Consider the following 21,668-nt stretch of genomic DNA (forward strand, 5'->3'; position numbering starts at 1 on the left):
TTTAGTTTTCTAGATTCTTGTTTCAAGAATTTTGTAGAATCAAGTGTTCTCGTTTCAAGATACTTGTTTCCAGAAAATTCCTGAAAAAAGTGAAACCGCAATGGAAACAAGTGGAGTTATCTCGCCTAATTGGCAGAATTTTTCTCTTGGTTTAAGAAAAATAAGATTTGAAGACTGAATATGAGACTAAATGACTAAAGATGGACGTTTTTTGCAGTGTTTTCATCATTATTCCTTCCTTTTTCTGTCCACACTCAAGTTTGTGTTGCTATTTGAATGACCAATAAGCTAATGATCAAGACACTAGTAACCAGTTCTCCTTTCTGAGGATATTGCCCGTATTGATCGTTCACTTATCTTCAGCTGGCCATAACGATTATGTTTGGTTTGAACACTCATTGTGCTTTGGAAGTTAATACGTATTATTGTGTTTACATGTAACTCGTTGTAGCTGAAGCAGTCTTTAGGTTCTGCCCGACTTTATTGCCCTTGCTAGGAAAGGCGTCTTTCTTTTCGACCCAAGAGCTCCTGGGAGTTGTAGTCGGAGACGAGGTCGAGCAGGACAGCTTTGCATTCGCATCACGTCTGGACGTCACCCAGGGGAGCTGTTGGGGTCCAGGCAGAGATTAATTTTACTGTCACTCCCTCCTCCTCTTCCCTCGTTCTCTCTCTCTCTCTCCTTTCCTCCCTCTCTCCCTCACTGCCGGGCGTTCAGGGACTCCTACATGTTATAGATTTCACAGATTGTGTGTCATGCCTGTTACATGCAGCAGAAATCTGTCTGCTCTGTCTTTGTTCGGTGTTTTTTCTCAAAACACGTACACACCGCCACCACCAGTCCAAGCAGATTTGATATGAACACACACACAAAACGCACACCTCTATCTGCTGCCCCGTAGTTTACCCTCATTCCCCTGTTGTGTCTCGCTTAACCCTCCTGTGCCAAATGTTGAAACTAGTCAACAGTCCACACACGCACACACACACACACACGCACACAGACACACACACACTGTTGCCAAACTTGTCTGATCACCAGATTCGTAGCACCGTCCTCTTTTTCCATAGTTCTTGGTCTCAAAGAAGTTTCTTCCCATATTCAGCCCCCCCATCCATTGCATGCACTAATGTGTTTTCCATACTCTCATTTCAGTGTTAAGACGCACAGCGAGCATAAAAGCCCAGGGATGGGAAGCACAGATATTCAAGGTTGTCTGAAAAGCGCACATTGAACAAAGCATGGCTTCCAGCGTTCCAGGGTTGTACTCGGATGACGAATGTTGAGTGCCAAAGTGAAAAGTCTGATCAGGAAAAAAAACAAAAAGAATGCAAACAGAAAAAGCACAATCTCTCCGAGTGACGGGCTTGCTGTGAAGCTGAGGCAGAGATATTCAGGTAGTGCGAGGTGGGATCTTCTGTGTGTTTTTAGTAAACAATGGCCTGTAATTATCAGTTCTCTGTGAATTTCACAAACCGGCATTCATGATGACCAACTGATTTCACACAGCGCTACGGTGATGAACTGTTCTCTTCCTGCTGCAACAGTTGACAAAAGCATTTTCTGGCCACAAAACTGATTTTTCCCCTTCGCATGGGATCGAAATTGAAAAAATGCATTATTGACTACTGCAATTTTCAAGTCACAAGAGAGTGTAATGTTTGTCTTGTATTCAGATGCCCTCCAAAACAAATTAACGCCGGTCTTTCATTATATTCACACGCAGCAAATTGTTGAAGACCCCCCCATGAAATGACGTCTTTACTTCCTGGATTTGATGCATTGGAGGGGGAAGAAAGGCAGTTTTATTTGACAGGAGGGGTGCGGAGGGGCGGGACTGTTCAAAAATCGGATGGTTTCATTGGTTAGAAGTTAGGGCTGGGCGATAATTCAACATTATCGTTTATCGTCTTTCAGTGGAATCATATCGTGATGATATGAAGATATTTTAATATCGTGACACACATTTCTGCTGTCTAAATTGATGATGACAAGCAAATTTTACTTAAAAACTCATAAAATGAGGTATGGTAGGAATATTATTTGAATATGTCTGTTTTGTTTGACATCACACCTAACATCACCATTCGGTTCAATGAGATGAACATTCATTTGATTATTTAACGTGATTTTGCATACATGAACCATATCGTGATATATATTGATATCGAGAAAAATCCTTATTGATCCCGATATTGATTTCAACCATATTGTCCAGCCCTATTAGAAACGTATATTTACGCCTGCTGGTGCAGCATGAGGTCACCATGAAAGATGCTGTGTTTTCCAGGAGGTAAAAGTAATGGGAGTTAATTTCATGGGGACTTTAACAAGTGTTCACATTTCTTTCTTTCTTTTTTCCCCAAAAACATTTTAAAACTCAAATCCCCCAAGCTCTGAAAAAGAAATTCATGTAGACATAGCTGTTTTTGCAGTTCATATTCTGGATATTGTCCCTCAGCATAGCGCAGCTGAATGGTTTATGATACTTTATTGATCCCTGAGAGAGAAATCCTCCAGGCTCCGCTACAGTATTAGTGATTAGTGATAGTAGTGATTCGGTGTCTTGCTCAAGGACACTTCAGCAGCATCGGCGGGGCGGCAGACTCCTGGTGCCACCGTGCTGTATGAATGCACTAAACTGGTCTCAGCGGTGAAGTGGTTTTAAGAAACCGCAGGCCACGAACATTTTGATTCATTCACCTCCAGTTCTGCTGAGAAGTCTTCCTCTCCTCTCCTCTCCCGTGACACTAACCCCTCCTTCCTCTTCCCCCCCCCCAGGCTTCGCTCTCCCCTTCCTCCGTTACTCTCCTTTTCCTCTCTCGTTCCTCCTCCGTTCTTTTTCCTCCTCGTCTTTTCATGCTGCGTTCACGTCCTACGGGAAAGACGGGAGATACGAGCGTCCTACTTGTAAATGCTGTTCACGTCAGCCTTCAGCTGGTAAATAACTGCTCGGGAAATCGGAGTTTGGCAACGGGACTTTCTCCGACTTCCTGAATGCTGACGTCACCAACAAGAAAACACTTCTAGTCAGGTGTAGGGAATGATGCATTAGTTTCAAATAAATCCAACAAAATGAACTGTTTTTATGAGACGAGTCGTCGTATGATCGCAACTCTTAAAATGCCACGGCAGCGCACGACGACTGGCTGGATTTTGGGTTTCTGGCCGAGATTACAATCTGTATTTTACTGTAAAACAGGAACTCAAATGCATCGCTCGCTTTGTGCGTCTGTGCCGAGTGTGAAGAAGCTCATCAGGAGCAACCAAAGTCTACAGAAAACTTCACTGGTGTCGTCTTGACGGCTTCAAACGAGTTCGAGCACGTGAGCGCTGCTTTTACCGACTGTTTCTCCCATAGGACACGACTGCAGCGTCTCTCTCTGCCTCTGATCTGCACGCCGCCTCCACATGCTATCCCATGATTCATAGCTGCTGAATAATAGATGCTCTTTTCATAGATCTCTGGAGGGCTTTAGCAGTACGCCCCAACTCTTGTCTCTCCCCTCCACTCTTTTCATCTTCCTCTCCGTGCGGAAGCTCTGCTAGCTTCTCGATTCGTTCCTCAGTTTCCGCTCGTCCTCCTCAGTATATCCGTCTGTTGGTTTTCCTTCAGTGTCTGCACCTTGCCTTTCTCTGCCTCTCTCCTCCTCTATAATGTGCAGAACCAGCCAGCCGGGAGGTTTTCCATTTGAGCCCGTTCACACCGGACTACACAGTGTCTTTCCCAGCTGTTAACAAGGCGGAGAATATGGGAATCCCGCTCCTGATCGTTTTCTCCTGCTTCTCCTCAGCTGTGTTAGTGGGGTTACCCTCTAAATCAGGTCAGGTCCATTCAGCTTAAAGGATAAGTTCAGGGATGGAAGAGACAAATTATATGTAGGTCCAAAATCGCTGAACTTATCATTTAATGGTCCTGCTGGTCTAGCATCAAGTCCTTACTGTGCAGTATGGTGTGAACGGGGGAAATCTCAGCAGGACTCCCTCTATCTCTCCCTCCTCTCCCTCTCCCTCCTCTCCCTCCTCTTATCTCAGGGAGTTGTCCTTGCCTCCAGACTTGAAGATGTCTTGATTCACCCAATGAAGCCTCCCTGCTTCAGGCAGATTTCTCTCCCACTTCCACAGATCTGGAGTCAGATGACTTCAGCATCTAGGAGAGTAGAGATGAACTGAGCATCAGTTCATGACCACAGGGAGACTCTCTGTGTAAAGCAGCCTGTGGCGGAGTGGTGTTCCTGACCAGAAGGCCATTTTTGTTTTGTTTGGTTTTTTGACCCTGTATCCCACAGAGTGTATGTGACGAGCTGTAGTGCTTTAGCGGTAGAAGGAAAGGCCGACACACACTCAGCTAGCTAGTGTGTTCTGTCTGTGTGTGTGTGTTTGCATCGCCACCAGTGTTGTGAGAATGAACGAGTGTAAAGTGAGGAGAAAAGGACTTTGACCGGACTAATCGCCAATATTTTCAGAAGAGGTCTCCCTCTCTGCGATAAATAGGAGGCTTTTTTTGTTGTTGCTTGCCCAGACAGCTTCACCTTCGTTGGATAGGATACTTTTTATGTTGTGCATTGTACATCCAGCCTCTAAGTGTATGTGATGTAGAGAAGATCGCTTTCAGCCACGTCTCGGTTCTACATTTTAAATTGTTTTTGTATTGTGTTTAAAAAAAAAAAAACAAAAAAAAAAAGACATCTTCCTCAGTGTTGACCCTTGCAACATTGCCTGACATTGTTTCTTTTCCTGAGTTGAGTTTCCATATTGGATTGCCATGGACATTTTTAAAAGATAGAGATGTTTGAAGAGGATGATGGGAGAATGTGACGTGACCTCATTGTGGATTCAGGACCCGTCCGGGACGACTTCTGATGTGTGTCTGTGCAAGGGAACAGAGTGATGTGAAAGTGATGATGATGATGATGATGATGATGATGTAGAAAACATGTGTAAACACTATTTTTCTTTTTGGTTAAAGCTGCTGAGTAATCTAAGCGAGGGTTTGTGTGTGTGAATGTTCCTCAAACACCAAGCTGAACTCTTTTTCTTTTTTAAATTATTGATTGTACAGTTCCAAGGCTAGGGTATGAAGAGACTTTTTCACAATAAAACTATTAAATGTTATTGACTCAAGATGTCTTTGCTGATTATTTTTGCACTCATGACTGTTTTTTTTTCTCAGAGTGGAACAGCAGTTTGAAGTGAGTCCTATCAAAGCACTTTGGTGTGGTTTCCTTTGGGAAGGCTGCCATCTACTGGATTTTATACACACACACACACACACTACACACTACATCTAGACAGACAATGAAACAAAGACTTGGAAAATCACATTTATTTCAAATTTTGCAATTTAAAATGTGCATCTCAAGAAAACCTAGTGTCTATGTTACAGTCTTTTCTTTCCTCGTGTCTGTCCACATTAGAAACAACCACTGCTTTGTAAAGATGCCTGTGTATTCTCATAGTTCCTGTTTGTTAAAAAAACAAAAATCAAATTCAGTGATGACTGAGTGATCCTTATTTTGATTTCCACTGTTCACATGCTTTAGAAACAAGTCGTTCTGAAGAGTGAAATGTTCAGGATGTTAAGAATTTAAATTCAAGGCCAACGCCTGTTCAAAACATGAGTTTAGATTGTGTTTTGATATGCTGTGTAACTCCAAGTCGAAACACTTAACAGCACAATATGCAGTACATACACACATAATAATATTAAAAATAGTTAAAATGTCCTCAGAGTAAAAGTTACTGAGTTACTTTTCAGAAAAGAGAAAGTTGTTAGCTGTGATCTTTTCCATGTGATTCTAAAAGTAGAGAGGACAGAGTTCATGTTTTTAATTAATTCACCTTTCCCGGACACAAACACAATCCACTGTCAAACCGGACTGATGGGTGACAGCAGTTGGAGCAGAAGAGATCTGATCTACACCCTCTACACTCTGAAATGAGAAGGCGGATTCTCGCACCTTTCAGGGTTCTTCCATTTCTCTCTGAAGGAAAAAGACGTCAAATCTTTCATCAGTGGAAGAACAGTGTTCAGGTGCTCCTGTGCAAGGTGCAGCCACAGCCATCCATACCCAGTGAAACAGAAATATTTGACATTTGAAAAGACTTGACATCTCCACAGGGAAGTTGTTATAAATTCATGTTACAGAGGTCATTGAATGGAACATGTCAGTAATCCTATTTCCATATTAAAAGAATCTCTCCTTATTGATCATTTCATGCAGGCTACGGAAGTCAAAATTTGGCCTTTGTGAGGTTTTCCTGCAATGGATATTGTAGATAATAATCTATAAATGTAATATAATATCTAATCAGAAGTATTTCAATTTTGATATTTATTTACATGAGAAATTCTTTTGTACTTGTCAATAGGAAATTAAAGGTGGATTGCCTCAGGAATTAATGCAAACCCCTTCCGGCCAGAAGGTTTTGATCTTCAGTTGAAAAGAAGACTGGATCCTGTCGTTTGAGCGTGCTTCACCTCTTGCTGCCTTCAGGTTTCATTTGTTTCATTAAAATATATTCCTTTAAATTCATCTTTTCATCTTCCGCCAGTCAATAACAGACTAAATGACTTGTTAAGATGGAGATCTTTTGCAGATCTTATCTTGTCCTCATGTCATATAGACAGGAGATGACAAACATGGCCTTTTTCATATCAAGGACCCCTAATTTAGTCCACATTAGGGCCACAGACCCCCATTTCATGAGATTTTGTCTCTCGGGCCAAAATCTGAGAATATTTTTTATTGTTAAGAGTTGACTATGACTCTCTGTATTGTAGGTAGAGAGATGACAGTGAATCTATGACCAAAACAGTCATTCTTCTACATTCTCTAATTCTCTTGTAAATTAAATAATGGTGAAGTTTAACAATTCATCCATTTGCTGGGGGCCCCCCCTGGAACCCCCTCAGGGACCCCTGGTGGTCCCCGGACCCCACATTGAGAACCAACCGGTGTAGCCTCATGTACATGTCCTGCCCAGCCTGTTACAGCTGGCTCAGGTCACACATCATGCTTTCTACCTTTGTTCCAGTTTGTGCTGATGACTTATTGAACTGCTACAAGTTATCTCTGCTTCAAGGCCCTTGTTCGTTTCAGTGTATAAATCCAGCTGCACTTGTGTTTTTTTTTTTTACATGTGCCAAAGACTTTTGCATAGTACTGTACGTGTTGGACCTCCTACCTAAGAACCATTGTGGAACCCTACACTTCTAAGGTGTAGCTCCAACCTGTTTCAGTCAAATGGCCAACGTATGAGCCAGGCAAAGACTCTGGATCCAGCTGACTGTTGCCTGCAGACATCAGTAGGGAGAAGAGAGCAGGCCGTCAGGTGACTGCTGACGGATTGGTGAAGTGAGGGAGAAACAAGAGAAATGGAGACTAAAGTAGAGGGGAGAGGTCAGTGGAGGAACAAACGGGAGTATATTTTGGCTGTGGCGGGTAGCGTGGTGGGCCTGGGGAACGTGTGGAGGTTCCCCTACCTCTGCTATAAGAACGGTGGAGGTGAGTTCGAAACTACTTTTTAGATGTTAAGTGCTAGTTTAACTCATTTCAAGTCTTTTTCGGTAGGCACCTTTATCCATGTAGTTTGGATAGTTGAATACAAACTGCATTTTTTCCTTTAGGGAGTTCTTACAAGACTTGAATGTATTTTGAATCTCTAGTTTTAGTTTCAGCAATTCATTGGCCACATTCTTACCTGTGGACTTGTTTGAAGTCTTACTGTCCAGTTAAATTAGTTAAAAAAAGGTAAACACAACCAAATCCATACTAATGAAAGAATGGTGAGAATCCTTGTATGCAGGTGTGTTCCTGGTACCCTGCTTTTGCTGTGGATCAGAGGCGGGGACTCGAGTCGCAGTTTTAATTGCTTGAGACTTGACTGGATGCATGAAAAGAAGACTTGACGTGGGTTCTGGTGACTTGGGACTTGACTCTGACTTGTATTTTGATGACTTGAAAAGGTTTCTAAAGTCTTGACTTGAGATCTTGTGTTTGTGTAAATGACTTAGATTGAAAGTGATGAGATTTGTTCCAGCAGACGACTGAATTTAAATTCTGTTTTCTGAATTTGTATGGAATGATTGAATTTATTGAAGTTGAAACTGATTATAGAAATCAAACTCACGATGCTCTTACCAAGTTTTTATCCTATTAAAACCATATTGCATTGAAAAGTCCTAGATATTTAGTTTTCTTTAAGATATTAAATTGATGCTGGACTCTTGATTTGTTCTGACTTGACTTGCTGTTCTACATTTAGACTTGAGACTTGACATTAATGACTTGGACTTGACTTGGTAATCTACATTTAGACTTGGGACTTGACTTGTGACTTGCGCCTCAAGACTTGAGACTGACTTGGGACTTGAGCAAAGCGGACTTGGTCACACCTCTGCTGTGTAGTGTAACTTAATGCAAAAGGAAGCTTAATTTTAACAAAAGAAATTCAAACGAGGCAACAGAAATGCCTCAAATTCTCCAGAAGCAGTTCCACTTTGCACACTTCTCCCCGGTCTGATAGCATGGGTGTGTCTCCCTGTCTGCAGGCGTGTTCCTGCTGCCGTACTGCGTGTTCGCTGCGCTGTGCGGCGCTCCGCTCTTCCTGCTGGAGACCGCAGCCGGGCAGCTCACCCAGGAGGGGACGGTCACCTGCTGGAGGAGGCTCTGCCCCCTGGCCCAGGGTAACCACGCTGCACACATTCATATAAAGGCGGTGTAGCGTGTAGAGTCGAAAATATCGAATTTAGAATTTAGTGAAGGTATGAAAATATGAAACTTTGATCAAGATATCAAATTACACTCGTAGGGGCACCACCTTCATAAATGAAGGAAAAACAGACCTTTACTTGGCTCTACTAATCAGTCATCAATATAAAGATCATGAGATCTTTTCAGTTCAGGGATTGCTTTTCTCTGCAGACAAGGAAACACAGAACAACGACTTTATAATGAATGATTATATTTATTAACTACCTACTAGACAAACAAACAACAAACAAACACAAACAAACATGTAGCCATGGAACGGGAAAACGTATGGTAACTGGACAGATGATAAACCAGAATAAAACACTAAACTATAGGTTGACTCATGAAATGAGAATGAAATAAAATAAAAGGAGAATGAAGTGAAAATAAAGTGAGAAGGATAGAAACATTGGAATGAAAATGATTGGCAATAGTAAATAGTGTTATGTCAATATAGATCTATAAACCGGAGGAACGAGACGGGTCGCCCTAAGGAATAACTCAGACTATACTAACTTTCCTGATTGGGTTAAGTGATAATTTTAGTAAAGCTTTTGCATCAACTCTCAGCAGAAAGACATGGAAGTGTTTCAGCCTTACTTGCCGGGGGTCCATCGTGCGGAAGCAGGTTTCCCGAAGATCAGCGAGTCTGGCAAACTCGGCAATAGTCGGGTCGCCTGGCAACGGCAAACGATGGAGTTGGAGCGGGTCTTGAAAAAGACGCTCTTTCAGGCGGACGTCCTGCGACTGGCTTTCCGCTGTGGACCGGACTCCTGGCGGACGGACCAGGAGGCGCTCGGCAGGCTGGTCGGGGGTCAGCTGAGAGAGTTGACTGTAGCTTCTGACTTCTCTAACTTTTACTAATTAACGGATTAATAACTCGTTCTGAAAATAACTTTGTAACAGTCTTCGCGGTTCAGCGAGGCTCAGCTTCGTAGTCCGACCGGCTTGAAAAACAGGGTGACGTTAGTGACAAAGAGTAGTTACAGGCGGCGAGATCTGAGTCTACGCTCGCGTTAAGACTTGGCTTGTCGGTCTTTGAGTTGGTGACGGCATCACGTCCTCTGGCGTGAAGCTCGGGGCAAGAAGCGCGCGGCTGGCAAAGAGTCAAGAGCTTTTAGAGTTTCTCCCTATCTTCTTTGTTCTAGGGACTGCCAACGCCCTTCATAAACGGAAAGACACATGAGGATATCTCTCTCAACTAGCCTTCAGTAACTAGTAATGATAAAGATTTAGAATAACGCGTTTGGATTTTACATACTCAACCAATTACTGTTGTCAATCGGTGAACATAATGAACCATGTAAACAAACACTTATGGGTTGCATAAACCAATTACAAGAAACATGATTAAACAATAAAACTTTCACTTGTTCAAACTTTGCTGTAAACTGAGTGGTTTTAGCAGAATATCTTAGATACGTACTCCATAATCTTAATATTGAGATCACAAATACCTAGTAACTTTGGTGATTGATATAGAACCAATGAAATAGAACGTAATTATCGAGTTAGGACCAGAATGGATACCTTAACTATTGTGATGATAATTAAAATACCTAAGCATATATGATTAACCAATTTAGTATATACTTCACACTATTCTAAACTCATTGGGGACATTACGCCCCCCATAATGTTACTATTTTACTTTCTGTAATAGTCAAGTTTCAATACCTTCGCTGACTTTTGCACATTTAGTGATCACTTTGTCCGACCTACCCTGTATATAGTCTTTACATATATATTTTTATTTCCTATTCATTTTGTATTTCTCTTTTTATTCTATTTTAAGTGCTGTACGTTTGATTGTTTACGTTGTTTGACCCGAGCCTCTCCCTTAACATTTCATTGTACAGATAACCCTGTGTTTCTGCACATTTGACAATAAAGAACTTGAAACAAAACAGTTTAGAAAAGGCAATCGTATAAAACATTAATCAACTAATGAAATACAGTTTCTTGGTTAAATCTGGTTAAACTGAACCGACGGCAGCAGGGAGTCATTTATCAGCCTGCTCTCTCCTCCAGGTGTCGGCTATTCTATCATGGTGATCCAGGTGTTTTCCACAGTCTACAAGCTGATCCTGGCCTGGGCGCTCTTCTACTTCCTCTGCTCCTTCAGAGCTCCGCTGCCCTGGGCCAGCTGCGGCAACAGCTGGAACACAGGTCAGCATGCAGGGCCGGGGGGGTGAAGAGAGGAGAGGGAGGAAAGGAAAGAGGGAGGAAAAAGTAAGCAGGGAGGAGTGGGGCAATAATTGGGGGATGGATGGGTGGATAGATAGATAGATGGACGTATAGAATTTTTGACTGATTCATTGATCTAAACATTTAAGAAACATTCAAGATTGTCACTGCATCAGTTTTAGCACAACATTAGCACCTAGGTTCATGCTTTCCAGACCCATTGGTAACCATGGGTATCAGCACAGATGGCAATTGCTAAACCATTGTGGGCTCTTTAATGCCAAACTTTGGCACACAGTAGCAATTTTTATTCATCTAGGAGCCTTGATGATGGTGGACTCAAGATGGTTTGCCAAATCTGTGTTTTGATGTTTTGATCAAAGAGCACAATCTCCTACAACCATTTTTAATAATAAAAGTAGCTAGAAAAGCTTTGCAGAAGAAGATTCAGGCCACGTGAAAAATATATTTGGGTTCTGAAATTAATCTCAGAATTAAGAATTTAAAGTCAGAATTCTGAGTTTAAACTCAGAATTCTGACTTTATTCTCAGAATTCTGAGATTAATCTCAGAACTCAATTTTTCACATCAGGCCCTAATCCTGTTCCTACAGTTCAGCTCCAAGCCACCAAATAAGAATCCCTTATTGTCGGTGTGTAGGTCTAACCTGTGTTGATACCAACAGACTCATGTGTGGAGCTCAGCTCTCCGAACCAGACCCAGGAATACTACAACAACCTGACTGCCAACTGGACATCTGAAACTGTGCCCAGATCAGCGGTCACTGAGTTCTGGGAGTAAGTAAAGGCTGCAATATCAAACTACATCACAGACAACAATGGCGTCCCGTTGACTTTAAAAAGAAAATGCACCGCAGACTGTCTATCTGTCAAAAGCCACGTAGTTCAAGAAGTTGGTTACATTACACACTTGCTTGAGAACTGTGGAGATGAGTCTGTTGCACAAGTGCTTAGCAAACTGTCCAAACTCAACTGAAAGCTAACCTTAGCAACAAGGCTAACGTAGCTTTATCAAAGACTTCTCTCTCTAGCTCTTCTAGTCAACATTAGCATGTTAGCAATCCATGGCAGCAAAGAGACAGAGAAGCTGCTTTGGTTCTTGGTGCAAAACCTCTCAGTGAACGACTTCCCGTAAGTTGGTCTGCAGAGGCTAGCCCAACGGTTCACATAAAAATGGCCGCTGCTCCGACGGTCCAGTAACGTTGATTTGAACGGGAATTCAAGCTCTGTGGTTGAACCAATCGTGCAAACAGTGAAAACCAAAAGTGAAAGGAGTAAGATGTTTTCATGCCACAGTAACCCATTTAATATAGGAGCAAGCCGGGTTTCTCATAATCGAAGTACGAGCTTAACGGGTTATTCTGAGATGATGTTTACATGCGTCGACCCAAAACCGGGTTACTTGAACTGGGTTGAGACTGTAACTCTCCATGCATGCTAACAGTGATTCACAGTGTGGTTTGTTGCCCCTGCAGGAGGCGTGTGCTGTCCATGTCTGCAGGGCTGGAGGAGCTGGGGGAGGTGAGGTGGGAGCTGCTGCTGTGTCTGCTGGCCTGCTGGGCCGCCTGCTACTTCAGCATCTGGAAGGGAGTCCAGTCCACTGGGAAGGTGTTGAGAGCAGGCTCAGCCATGCACATGCACAACATTTATCTGTTTCTTTGGTTTTCAGTTCTGTACAAGCACCTTATGGTGATTTCTCTAAACAGCTATTCAGATGACTTTTAGCTCCATTTCTTCATTAACTTTGTATTAACACAGCTGGTATATGGGGTCTTTTTCCCCTCCATCTGAATATTCCATTCAGTATATAGTAATATATAGTATATAACATTGCAGTTAACCCATCCTCAGGTTTTTTTGATGAACGTATCATTTAATATATTATAGTTTTTTTCTCAAACTAAACCTAGTTAGTCTTTAATGGAGTTCAGTTATTGCAAACCGACAAAGAAAACATGCTTATTTATTGAACATTTTCAAAAGCTAGGTGTCCCCAAACTTAAAAAAAAAAACAAACAAACCATAAATTGATCAGTCAGTCAGACAGTCAGTCAGACAGTCAGTCAGTCAGTCAGTCAGTCAGTCAGTCAGTCAGTCAGACAGTCAGTCAGTCAGTCAGTCAGACAGTCAGTCAGACAGTCAGTCAGTCAGTCAGACAGTCAGTCAGTCAGACAGTCAGTCAGTCAGTCAGACAGTCAGTCAGTCAGACAGTCAGTCAGTCAGTCAGTCAGACAGTCAGTCAGTCAGTCAGTCAGACAGTCAGACAGTCAGACAGTCAGTCAGTCAGTCAGACAGTCAGTCAGTCAGACAGTCAGTCAGTCAGTCAGACAGTCAGTCAGACAGTCAGTCAGACAGTCAGTCAGTCAGTCAGACAGTCAGTCAGACAGGCAGTCAGGCAGTCAGTCAGTCAGTCAAACAGTCAGTCAGTCAGTCAGTCAGACAGTCAGTCAGACACCTGTCGCTTCGTGAGATGATGCGCTTCGTCAGATGGCCTCTAGAGGGCCTTTTGTGAGATGCAGTGTTTCCCATACAGCGGCACAAAATCAAAAGTTGGTCAGTGTATAGAAATTAATCTAAATTGATCTTTAATGCACCTGATGTCGCATCACTTCAGGTCTGTAATTTGGAGGTATACAGTCAGCAGACCAGCAGCATTGAACTCAATCCACAGAATCTCCCGGTGTGAAAACAAAGTTAAACTTAACATTCTGTGTTAGTAACAGGATTTGTGGACAGTAACTCGTCTTCTGCTGCCCTACGAACTTTAATGGTGGGTAACGTTATTACCTTGTGGTATTTAAGTAACGTTAGTGGAATTAGGTAATTTAACCGCATCGCAGTGCTTCAGTGCATAGAATTGAACACACGCCGTGGGTCTGTACAGGATCTGTGCTTGTTCACGTGTCTTGTTTCCTGTGTGCAGGTGGTGTATTTCACGGCTGTGTTCCCCTATGTGATGCTGCTCGTCCTGCTGGTGCGGGGCGTGACGCTGCCTGGAGCCTGGCAGGGCCTGCACTTCTACCTGAGCCCCGACCCGTCACGCCTGGCCGACCTCCAGGTGGGGGAGCTGGGGAAACTACCTGGCCTCACTTGATGTAGTTTGTTTGAGAGGGACAATGCCACATGCTGTGTATGAGAAAAGATAATGATTTGATGTCAAAAATTCGAGCAAACCTTAACGAAGCTGAATTTTAAACAGGCACATATGGTGAATCTACAGGGTTTCAGTTAGTGTGGATGGGACGCGCTTCTCTATTGCAGCCCCACTTTGTGATTTAGGTTGATAAAACTTGCCTAGTTCAGCTTCATCAAGTTCATCAAGTATCATTCATAATTGTGAAATAATGTGTATCCACCCTTGGGTAAACTGTATTTGCAAATAGTATTTTTTTCCCTTTTTTATACAAAGTATCAGATAGTTGGATTTTTTTTGCATCAGGAGAGTTCACATAATTTAGATTACACAAAGATATACAAAATTCCTGTGATTTTATCTTATCTTAAACTTTCAGGTTCTCTTTGTGTTGTTCTATGTAGCTAACCCCGCCCATCTGGTACCCCGAGGTGGTGAAAACAAACATAGCAGAATTATGCTGAGCTGTTACAAAGGGACAAATAAATTAATGTCTGATTTTATTTATACATTTAGATCATTTCACTCATTTGCTCACAGGATCTGGTGTGTGTGTGTGTGTGTGTGTGTGTGTGTGTGTGTGTGTGCCTGGCCCACCAGGTGTGGCTGGAGGCAGGCTCTCAGGTCTTCTTCTCCTACGGTGTGGCAGCAGGGACGCTGAACACACTCGGCAGCTACAACAAAATCAACAACAACTGTTACAAGTAAGATAAAGGGACAGTTCACAACATTTTCAGTTCAGCTGGTGAGTCTCCATTAACAGCCGCTAACCACTGGAGTGTGTATTCACCACAGACCGTCAGGCCTTTTTCCTCACTGTCTTTATTGATACACTTTTAAAGGGGCAGTATAGTGGTGGTGGTGTTCGTGTTATTTTGAGGTTTCGTGTTTCCATCTGAGCGTGCTGACAGTAATCAGGCTTGTGCTCCTGCAGGGACAGTCTGTGGCTGTGTGTGCTGAACAGCGGCACCAGTCTCGTGGCCGGCTTCGCTGTCTTCTCCACTCTGGGCTTCATGGCCCATGAACAGGGAGTTCCTGTTGACATGGTGGTCGACTCAGGTACAATACAGGAGGGAAGAAAAAAGTAGAATACAACTATTGAAATAGGATATTAACAAATGAACAATTAAAACAATAACGCGTTTTTTTTATTTTTTTTTAACAAACTTCATTCAAACAAATATTAGGTTAGTCTGGTCTAAATACAAACTTGCAATAAAGGTGCATGTATATATGTTTTCTTACTGTTGACTGACACTGACACTTTTATTTGTTGAGAAGGTTAAAGGTCGCCGTTGTGTCATAATTTGGAAACATGGTAGCAAAATGGATTTTTTTTCCAACTTAATTATCCATCTTTGGAGGGCGTTAATGTGAAATTTCCAAGTGGGCAATTCGCTTTTTCCGATAATATCCGATAGCCCGTGAAAAACTGTGGTTCTTTGGCTCCACCCACTGAAGTTTAACTCAACCAATGAGGTTATTTCTGCCTCTGAGAAAAGTTTGTGTGACTGAAGCTGCAGTGTGCGTCCGCTCAGGCCCGGGGTTGGCGTTCATCGCGTTCCCCCAGGCGGCGGCCATGATGCCGCTGCCTCAGCTGTGGGCCGCCTGCTTCTTCTTCATGCTCATCCTGCTGGGACTCGACACGCTGGTGAGCCGACCCGAGACAGAGTGTGTGTTGTGTTTGGAAATATTTCTTAGCTTTTGTTTGAAATCTTCACGTTGATAACAAGATGGGTGGGGTTTACCACAACAGGACTGTTCATATAGTGGCAGATAAGTTCTCATTCACATACATGTGTGCAAACTTGACTTGAAGATATGTTTGAATCTGAAATCCAAATGCCAATACTTTTAGACGCAGATTTTGCTCTTAAAGGGAGGGTATCCTAGGATGTGGCAATTCTTAGTATTTCTGGTGATTTTGGTACTTGGAGGTGTGAAGTAATCAGAGTAAAAAAAAATTATCATGTTACTATGCCATTTCCCCAGAGTCACCAACTATAAAACAGAGTCAGATTTTGCTCCAGTGTCTATGTAGACACTGGACTGTCTGAAATCGACCAATCAGCGCTAAGAGGAGGGCGGGCCTTCCAGAATGGCCAGCCAATCAGAGCAGTAGCTCATTAGCATAAGAAGCTGCTTATGTAAAACGACCTGTTTTCTTGTAGGTGGGAAACAAACACTGGGAAGTGAATAGCTAAAGCTATAACTAAACGATTTTTACTGAAAAAAACTTAACAGATGTATTTTATAGACACCAGGTAATTATATAAAATTGCTGAAAAAGCAAATGATACCCCTCGTTTAAGATAGAAGGATTGCGTGGCCTCAGTATCCTGCAAAGAAACATTTTACAAAGCATTTATATTATATTATTTATGTTTCATTATTTCCTGAAAAGTTTACCTTTCTGCAATATGTATTTTTGAAAGAATAAATCCATGACAATAATCCTTTTTTTCTTATTTGAATCTAGATTAATAACCTCATGATCACATCTACTGTCAAAATGGCCTCCCAGTCTTCTGCTTCTTCTGTGTTTTGATCTCTCTCTCTCTCTCTCTCTCTCTCTCTCTCTCTCTCTCTCTCTCTCTCTCAGTTTGTAGGTCTTGAAACCATAATATCCTCAGTGAGCGACATGTTCCCGCTGCAGATGCGAAGACCCTGGCGGAGAGAACTCTTCCTCCTCCTCTTCTGCCTCGTCTCCTTCCTTCTACAGATCCCTCTCACCACCCAGGTACTGTATCTATCAGTCAGTCAGTCAATTAATCAATCAATCAGTCAGTCAATCAACCAATCATAACCTTTATATTGAACAATTCAAACACAGGGAAATTCTGTGGTTGTCACTTCAAAAATAAACAGGTTGCTCTCACCGAAGCCATTTTGTGTCCCCATTTGAATTAAACTGATTGCTTGTGAGGAGGGACACAAAATGGCTGCCGCAAAACGGTTACATTCTGGATCTGTGACATCCAGGGAAAGGGAACGGGAAAAAATAAATGAAACAAAAGAAAATGGTCAATAAAATAGTGCAGAAACTAAACCGCAGACCGTCCTGCTCTCCCTCTGTGGTACGCAACACAAACACAAGAGTCTCCGGGGCCGTCGTGCTCGTCGCGGCCTCGTCCGCTCTGTCAAACGAGATTAAATGTGAGTGGTTTCTTTTCCAGGGAGGCATCTATGTGTTTCAGCTGATTGACTACTACAGCTGCAACGGAGCCTGTCTCCTGTCTGTGGCTGTGGTCGAGTGCCTGGCTGTCGGCTGGGCCTTCGGTCTGTGGTAACACTTCCTGCTCTGTGTGTGTGTGTGTGTGTGTGTGTGAGGTCTTAACTCACACTAACAGTCAGATTGTCTGGTGTGACAGTACCTTATGTGATGCTATCTATGCCAGTGTGTATGTGTAGCCCATATATGCAACATACATGCTCATGTGGGATCAGACAGTGTGACTGGCTGTGGTTGGGCCGCACATTTGCAATAGTTTGTTGTTGTTGTTGTTGTTGTTGTTTTCTCTACACACTGTATTCATGGAGGAAGGTGCTCTGTTGTAAAGTGTCACAACCCGCATCTGACTCAGGCGCTGACAAGCTGTGCGACTCCATCGAAGACATGGCAGGACAGAGGCCGTGCTTCCTCTTCAGACTCTGCTGGCGTTACTTCACTCCTCTGCTCTGTCTGGTCAGTCACACACCGAGTGCACTCAGCAGAATAGAATAGAATAGAATAGAATAGAATAGAATAGAAGTGTTGGACAGTCGACACAGCTGCTGCCAGCAACCTCTGACCTTTCTGTCATGTGACATCCTGTGATTTGATACCGCTCTCTCCTGCTGTCGTCCTTCCAGGTTTGCTTCATTTGCTTCTTTCTAGACTTCCAGCCCCTGACGTCCGGCCGGGGTTACGTGTACCCGGACTGGGCCTACGGTCTGGGCTGGGCCTCGGCCCTCTGCTCCATACTCCTGGTGCCGCTCTGGGCCGGCGCCCGGCTCTGCCTCACCGCAGGCGGCCTCAGGCAGGTAGGTGCGGGAGCGGAGGGGAGGAGCGGTTTGGTTCGGCCAGCTGTGTCCGTCAGTGGCGGTGTGTCCTGCTGAAATGTCCTCCTGCAAGACACTGAACCCCTGCCTGACGTCAGCTAAATGCCTAAAATGTTAAAAGGCCGTCCAGGGAGTGTGTAAAATGTCCTTCCTGTCATTGAAATTGCTCTATTTGTGCTTGATGTTGGTTCTAATGTCTGCAAAATCTGTGATTCCATTTTCAGAGAGTGTTAATTCTGCTGTCTGTATGTTTTTTTTTTTTTTCTTTCCACAGCGCCTGTCCGCCCTGTGTCGTCCCGTGGAAGACCCCGTCTCCAACGCAGAGCAGCGGAGACGCGAAGAACAACTTCAAAATGAAACTGAGATGAGGCCGTCACACTTGAGTTCCACCATGCTGTGAGTGTGTGTGTGTGGGGGATGCACTTTTGGAGGTTGGCTCCTCTTTGTGCTATGAATCATATAAAGCGTCATCCATCAGGGACTTGTTCCGGGAGAGAAGCCCGGCTGGCGAATCGTTACAGCTGCACCAGACAACTTGGCACCGTGGCGGCCCCGAGTGGCGGCGAGAGACAACGGCTTCTGAGCGTTTGAAGAGCTTCATTACCCAGAAATCATGTCAACTACCCTGCACACTCCTCTGAGATAAATATCTTCTGGTTAGTTTCTGACAGCATCTCTGCTAAATGGTATCCCTCCGCTATGTTCTCTTCTATCAATAAAAATGCTATCTGGTGAAATTTATGTTCTAAAATGTTGGACCACAGTCAGTTCTCAGCAGCGGGATCTGTTGTTGAATCTGTTCACCAGCGTGTTAAATGTCAGTTTTCAGTCTATTTTCGTGGCTCATTCAAATGAATGGGAAGTAAAAATCTGAACGCTACAAACTCGTCCAGCTTCATCTGATCTTGGTGAGTAGATTATATTCTGGTGTTCATGGCGGTCAAGAGCTGAACAACCCCCATGTTGAATACTGCTTTAGTTTTGATTCGTCATTTTCTTTGCGTAGAGAAGATTACCCACAAGTCACCTCACCAGACACCTGAAATTAATTTGGGCAATTCAGGCAAATCGATGGAGGGGAAGGGACATTTTTCTCTGTTGCAGCCCCACATTGTGATGAAAAAAGCTTGCCTAGGGCCACTTTAAAACATATGGGTTTCTCTAGTGAGCCCACTAGCCTGGGGTCGCGTCCTGCAGGAGCGTCCTCTACTGTCTTTCTACTTTCACACTGTCTAAATAAACTCTAAAGGTGAAGATAGATAGATAGATATAATTTTATTTATGTGTCACTCCTCAACATACAGGTCAAACAGAGCAACAAACACAGTACCCCAATAAAAAAGGAGGTTGAGGACCACTCATTTAGAGTTATGAGACACAGGCTAAAAATAATACACATAAAAAAAAATTAAAATACTAGAATATATATACATATATATACATATGTATATACATACACACAAATATACACACACATAAGTACATACATTCGTACAATTGTGGTGAATGAGAAAGGTCGTTCAGCTGCACGACTGAGGCGTCTGTGGCCTCGATGCTTTTTGCTTGTCATTCTAAATAATAAATTTGTCATTGATCTGTATAAAAATGACTAATCATCTAGGTGTGGGGTGATGCATTTGTCCTTTCGTTCTGGGAAATGTAGGATGAGGGAAAGTGGGCAGGCTACAGCAAAAAAAAGTAAATTACAGCACGTGACCACAAAGTATCAAAGGGCAGATTTTACTTTAATAAAAGGCAAATATCAGCCAAAATCTATTGGCGAACCAATATATCAGTCTACCCCTCCTACAATGAAGTGTGACGTTAGAAGTGACGCTCCGCCGCCCTCTAGCGGTCCGTCCACGCGTCGCACCGCACCGCACCGCACCGCACCGCACCGCACCGCACTGCGCCGTTTCCACGCAGCAGCGACGCGGCAGAGGCAGACCGGCCCGCTGTTCCGGACACGTGACGGCGCGGTGGGCGTGTCCGGGCCGCTGATGTAAACACAAAATACGTCTCATCCCTGTCGGATCAGAGTCACAGCGGACCGAATCGGCGAGATTAACCCCAATATCTCGGGCCCGGAAAAGCGATACGTTTCCCGTCGGTGTGTACTATGCGTTAAGCGCGCGGACGGGGCCGACGGCATGGACTTCTACATCAATCTGAAGGTGAATTTCAGGGGAAATGCCAAGAATTTCCTCCTGTCGGGATCCGAGACCAAGAGCTGGGAGTCGATGGAGGCCATGGTAAGCAGAGGATCAGCCGGACCAAACCAAACCAAACCAAACCGGGCCGGGCTCGTGTTAAATCAGCACCGAGCCTCCTCGCGCAGCAGCGGAGACACGAGCAGTCAGCCCGCCGGTACCCATAACCCGATCAGTCATCGATTTCATAGTCGGGATCGATCGTGATTTGTGACATTGGTGTCACATCGGCGAGTGTTGTGTTAACCCTTTAGGGGAAACCGCTCGAGTCAGCCTGTAATAACATGTAGAGGCATGCTGCACACACACCACATCAAAAATATCTTCCATATAGTTAAACAGGTTCAAATCCTGCAGTAACACCGCGACAAGAGAGAGAAATGGCATTAATAACTGTACACACACTATTGGGACGCACACACACACACATACAATGATTTGTTGTCAGGGAAACACTGTTTATCAGCTGTACATTTGCCTTATTCTAGGTTATACGTCATTATAAATTAGATATCCAGCATTTGACATTTTGACATCTGCTCTGACCGGCTGTTTACTGGCGTGAAAATAAAACTCACCATCTATTATCATTGAAATTATTAATCTATTATCTGTCTTACAAAACATTGTAAGTTACATTTACAAGTCACATTTCAGGTAATGCAGCATCTGTGTTCCACATACAGTGAACAGCAGGTAATTACCGTTTTCAGGAATATACAGAATAATCCTGTAATACATACTATAAATTCCTATAGGAATATCACAGAAATACCATACGAGATCAAAAAAGAAACTGTAAAGTATGATAAGGATGCTGTAAAATCACTGTTGAGTACCACAGACAGAGTTTTAGTCCCTATATGAATGATACAGGAATATTATAGTGATATCTCTTATAGGGATTTCTGAATTGCAGCCCAGAGTGCTTCACATAATAATAAATTAAAACAGTTAAAATGGAGTTAAACATAACAAGCAGTAAAATAGTTGATGAAACAGATTATTAAGACTAAAAGAATGAGGGGAAAAAGAGGAGTATGAATGTAAAATCTCATATCTACATAGAATAACCTTATTTAAAAGCCAGATTAAATAGTTTTTAGCAGTTTTTTTTTTTTTTTTTTTAAACTTTTGCTTGAAAATACCATCAGAGCTCGTCCTTCTGACATCTTGTGGGAAGGTTTCTTATGTTAAACCTTATAGGAACCTATAATAAAACAGCGGTGGAGGACATAAATCTGCAGGGACATAAAATGATAAACAATCTTTCAATGTGTGAAGGTTTTTGGCAGTTTAGTGCTTCATAGAGGGGGAAAAGGA

The 21,668-nt window shown here is 43.1% G+C and overlaps 2 protein-coding genes across 2 annotated transcripts in view; both read left to right on the plus strand.

Annotated features, from left to right (window-relative positions):
* Positions 1 to 7,322: 7,322 nt before the first annotated feature.
* LOC139907797 (sodium- and chloride-dependent GABA transporter 2-like) lies at positions 7,323 to 18,826 on the plus strand. The gene is made up of 15 exons (XM_078284810.1): positions 7,323 to 7,506; positions 8,553 to 8,687; positions 10,786 to 10,923; positions 11,627 to 11,738; positions 12,437 to 12,569; positions 13,885 to 14,019; positions 14,695 to 14,798; positions 15,029 to 15,153; positions 15,633 to 15,745; positions 16,697 to 16,834; positions 17,271 to 17,373; positions 17,679 to 17,779; positions 17,947 to 18,117; positions 18,410 to 18,531; positions 18,614 to 18,826. Exons 1-15 carry the CDS (start codon positions 7,377 to 7,379, stop codon positions 18,774 to 18,776), a joined length of 1,923 nt encoding a protein of 640 aa, XP_078140936.1. The 5' UTR covers positions 7,323 to 7,376; the 3' UTR covers positions 18,777 to 18,826.
* Positions 18,827 to 20,182: 1,356 nt separating this feature from the next.
* The window catches only part of LOC139908171 (next to BRCA1 gene 1 protein-like), a 29,540-nt gene continuing 28,054 nt past the window's right edge, over positions 20,183 to 21,668 (plus strand). The window contains 1 exon segment of the mRNA XM_071894771.2: positions 20,183 to 20,387. Within this exon segment, the coding sequence (XP_071750872.2) occupies positions 20,286 to 20,387 (102 nt within the window). The 5' untranslated portion in view covers positions 20,183 to 20,285.

The sequence above is a fragment of the Centroberyx gerrardi genome, chromosome 7, assembly GCF_048128805.1.
Source record: "Centroberyx gerrardi isolate f3 chromosome 7, fCenGer3.hap1.cur.20231027, whole genome shotgun sequence".
NCBI classification, from domain to species: Eukaryota; Metazoa; Chordata; class Actinopteri; order Beryciformes; family Berycidae; genus Centroberyx; species Centroberyx gerrardi.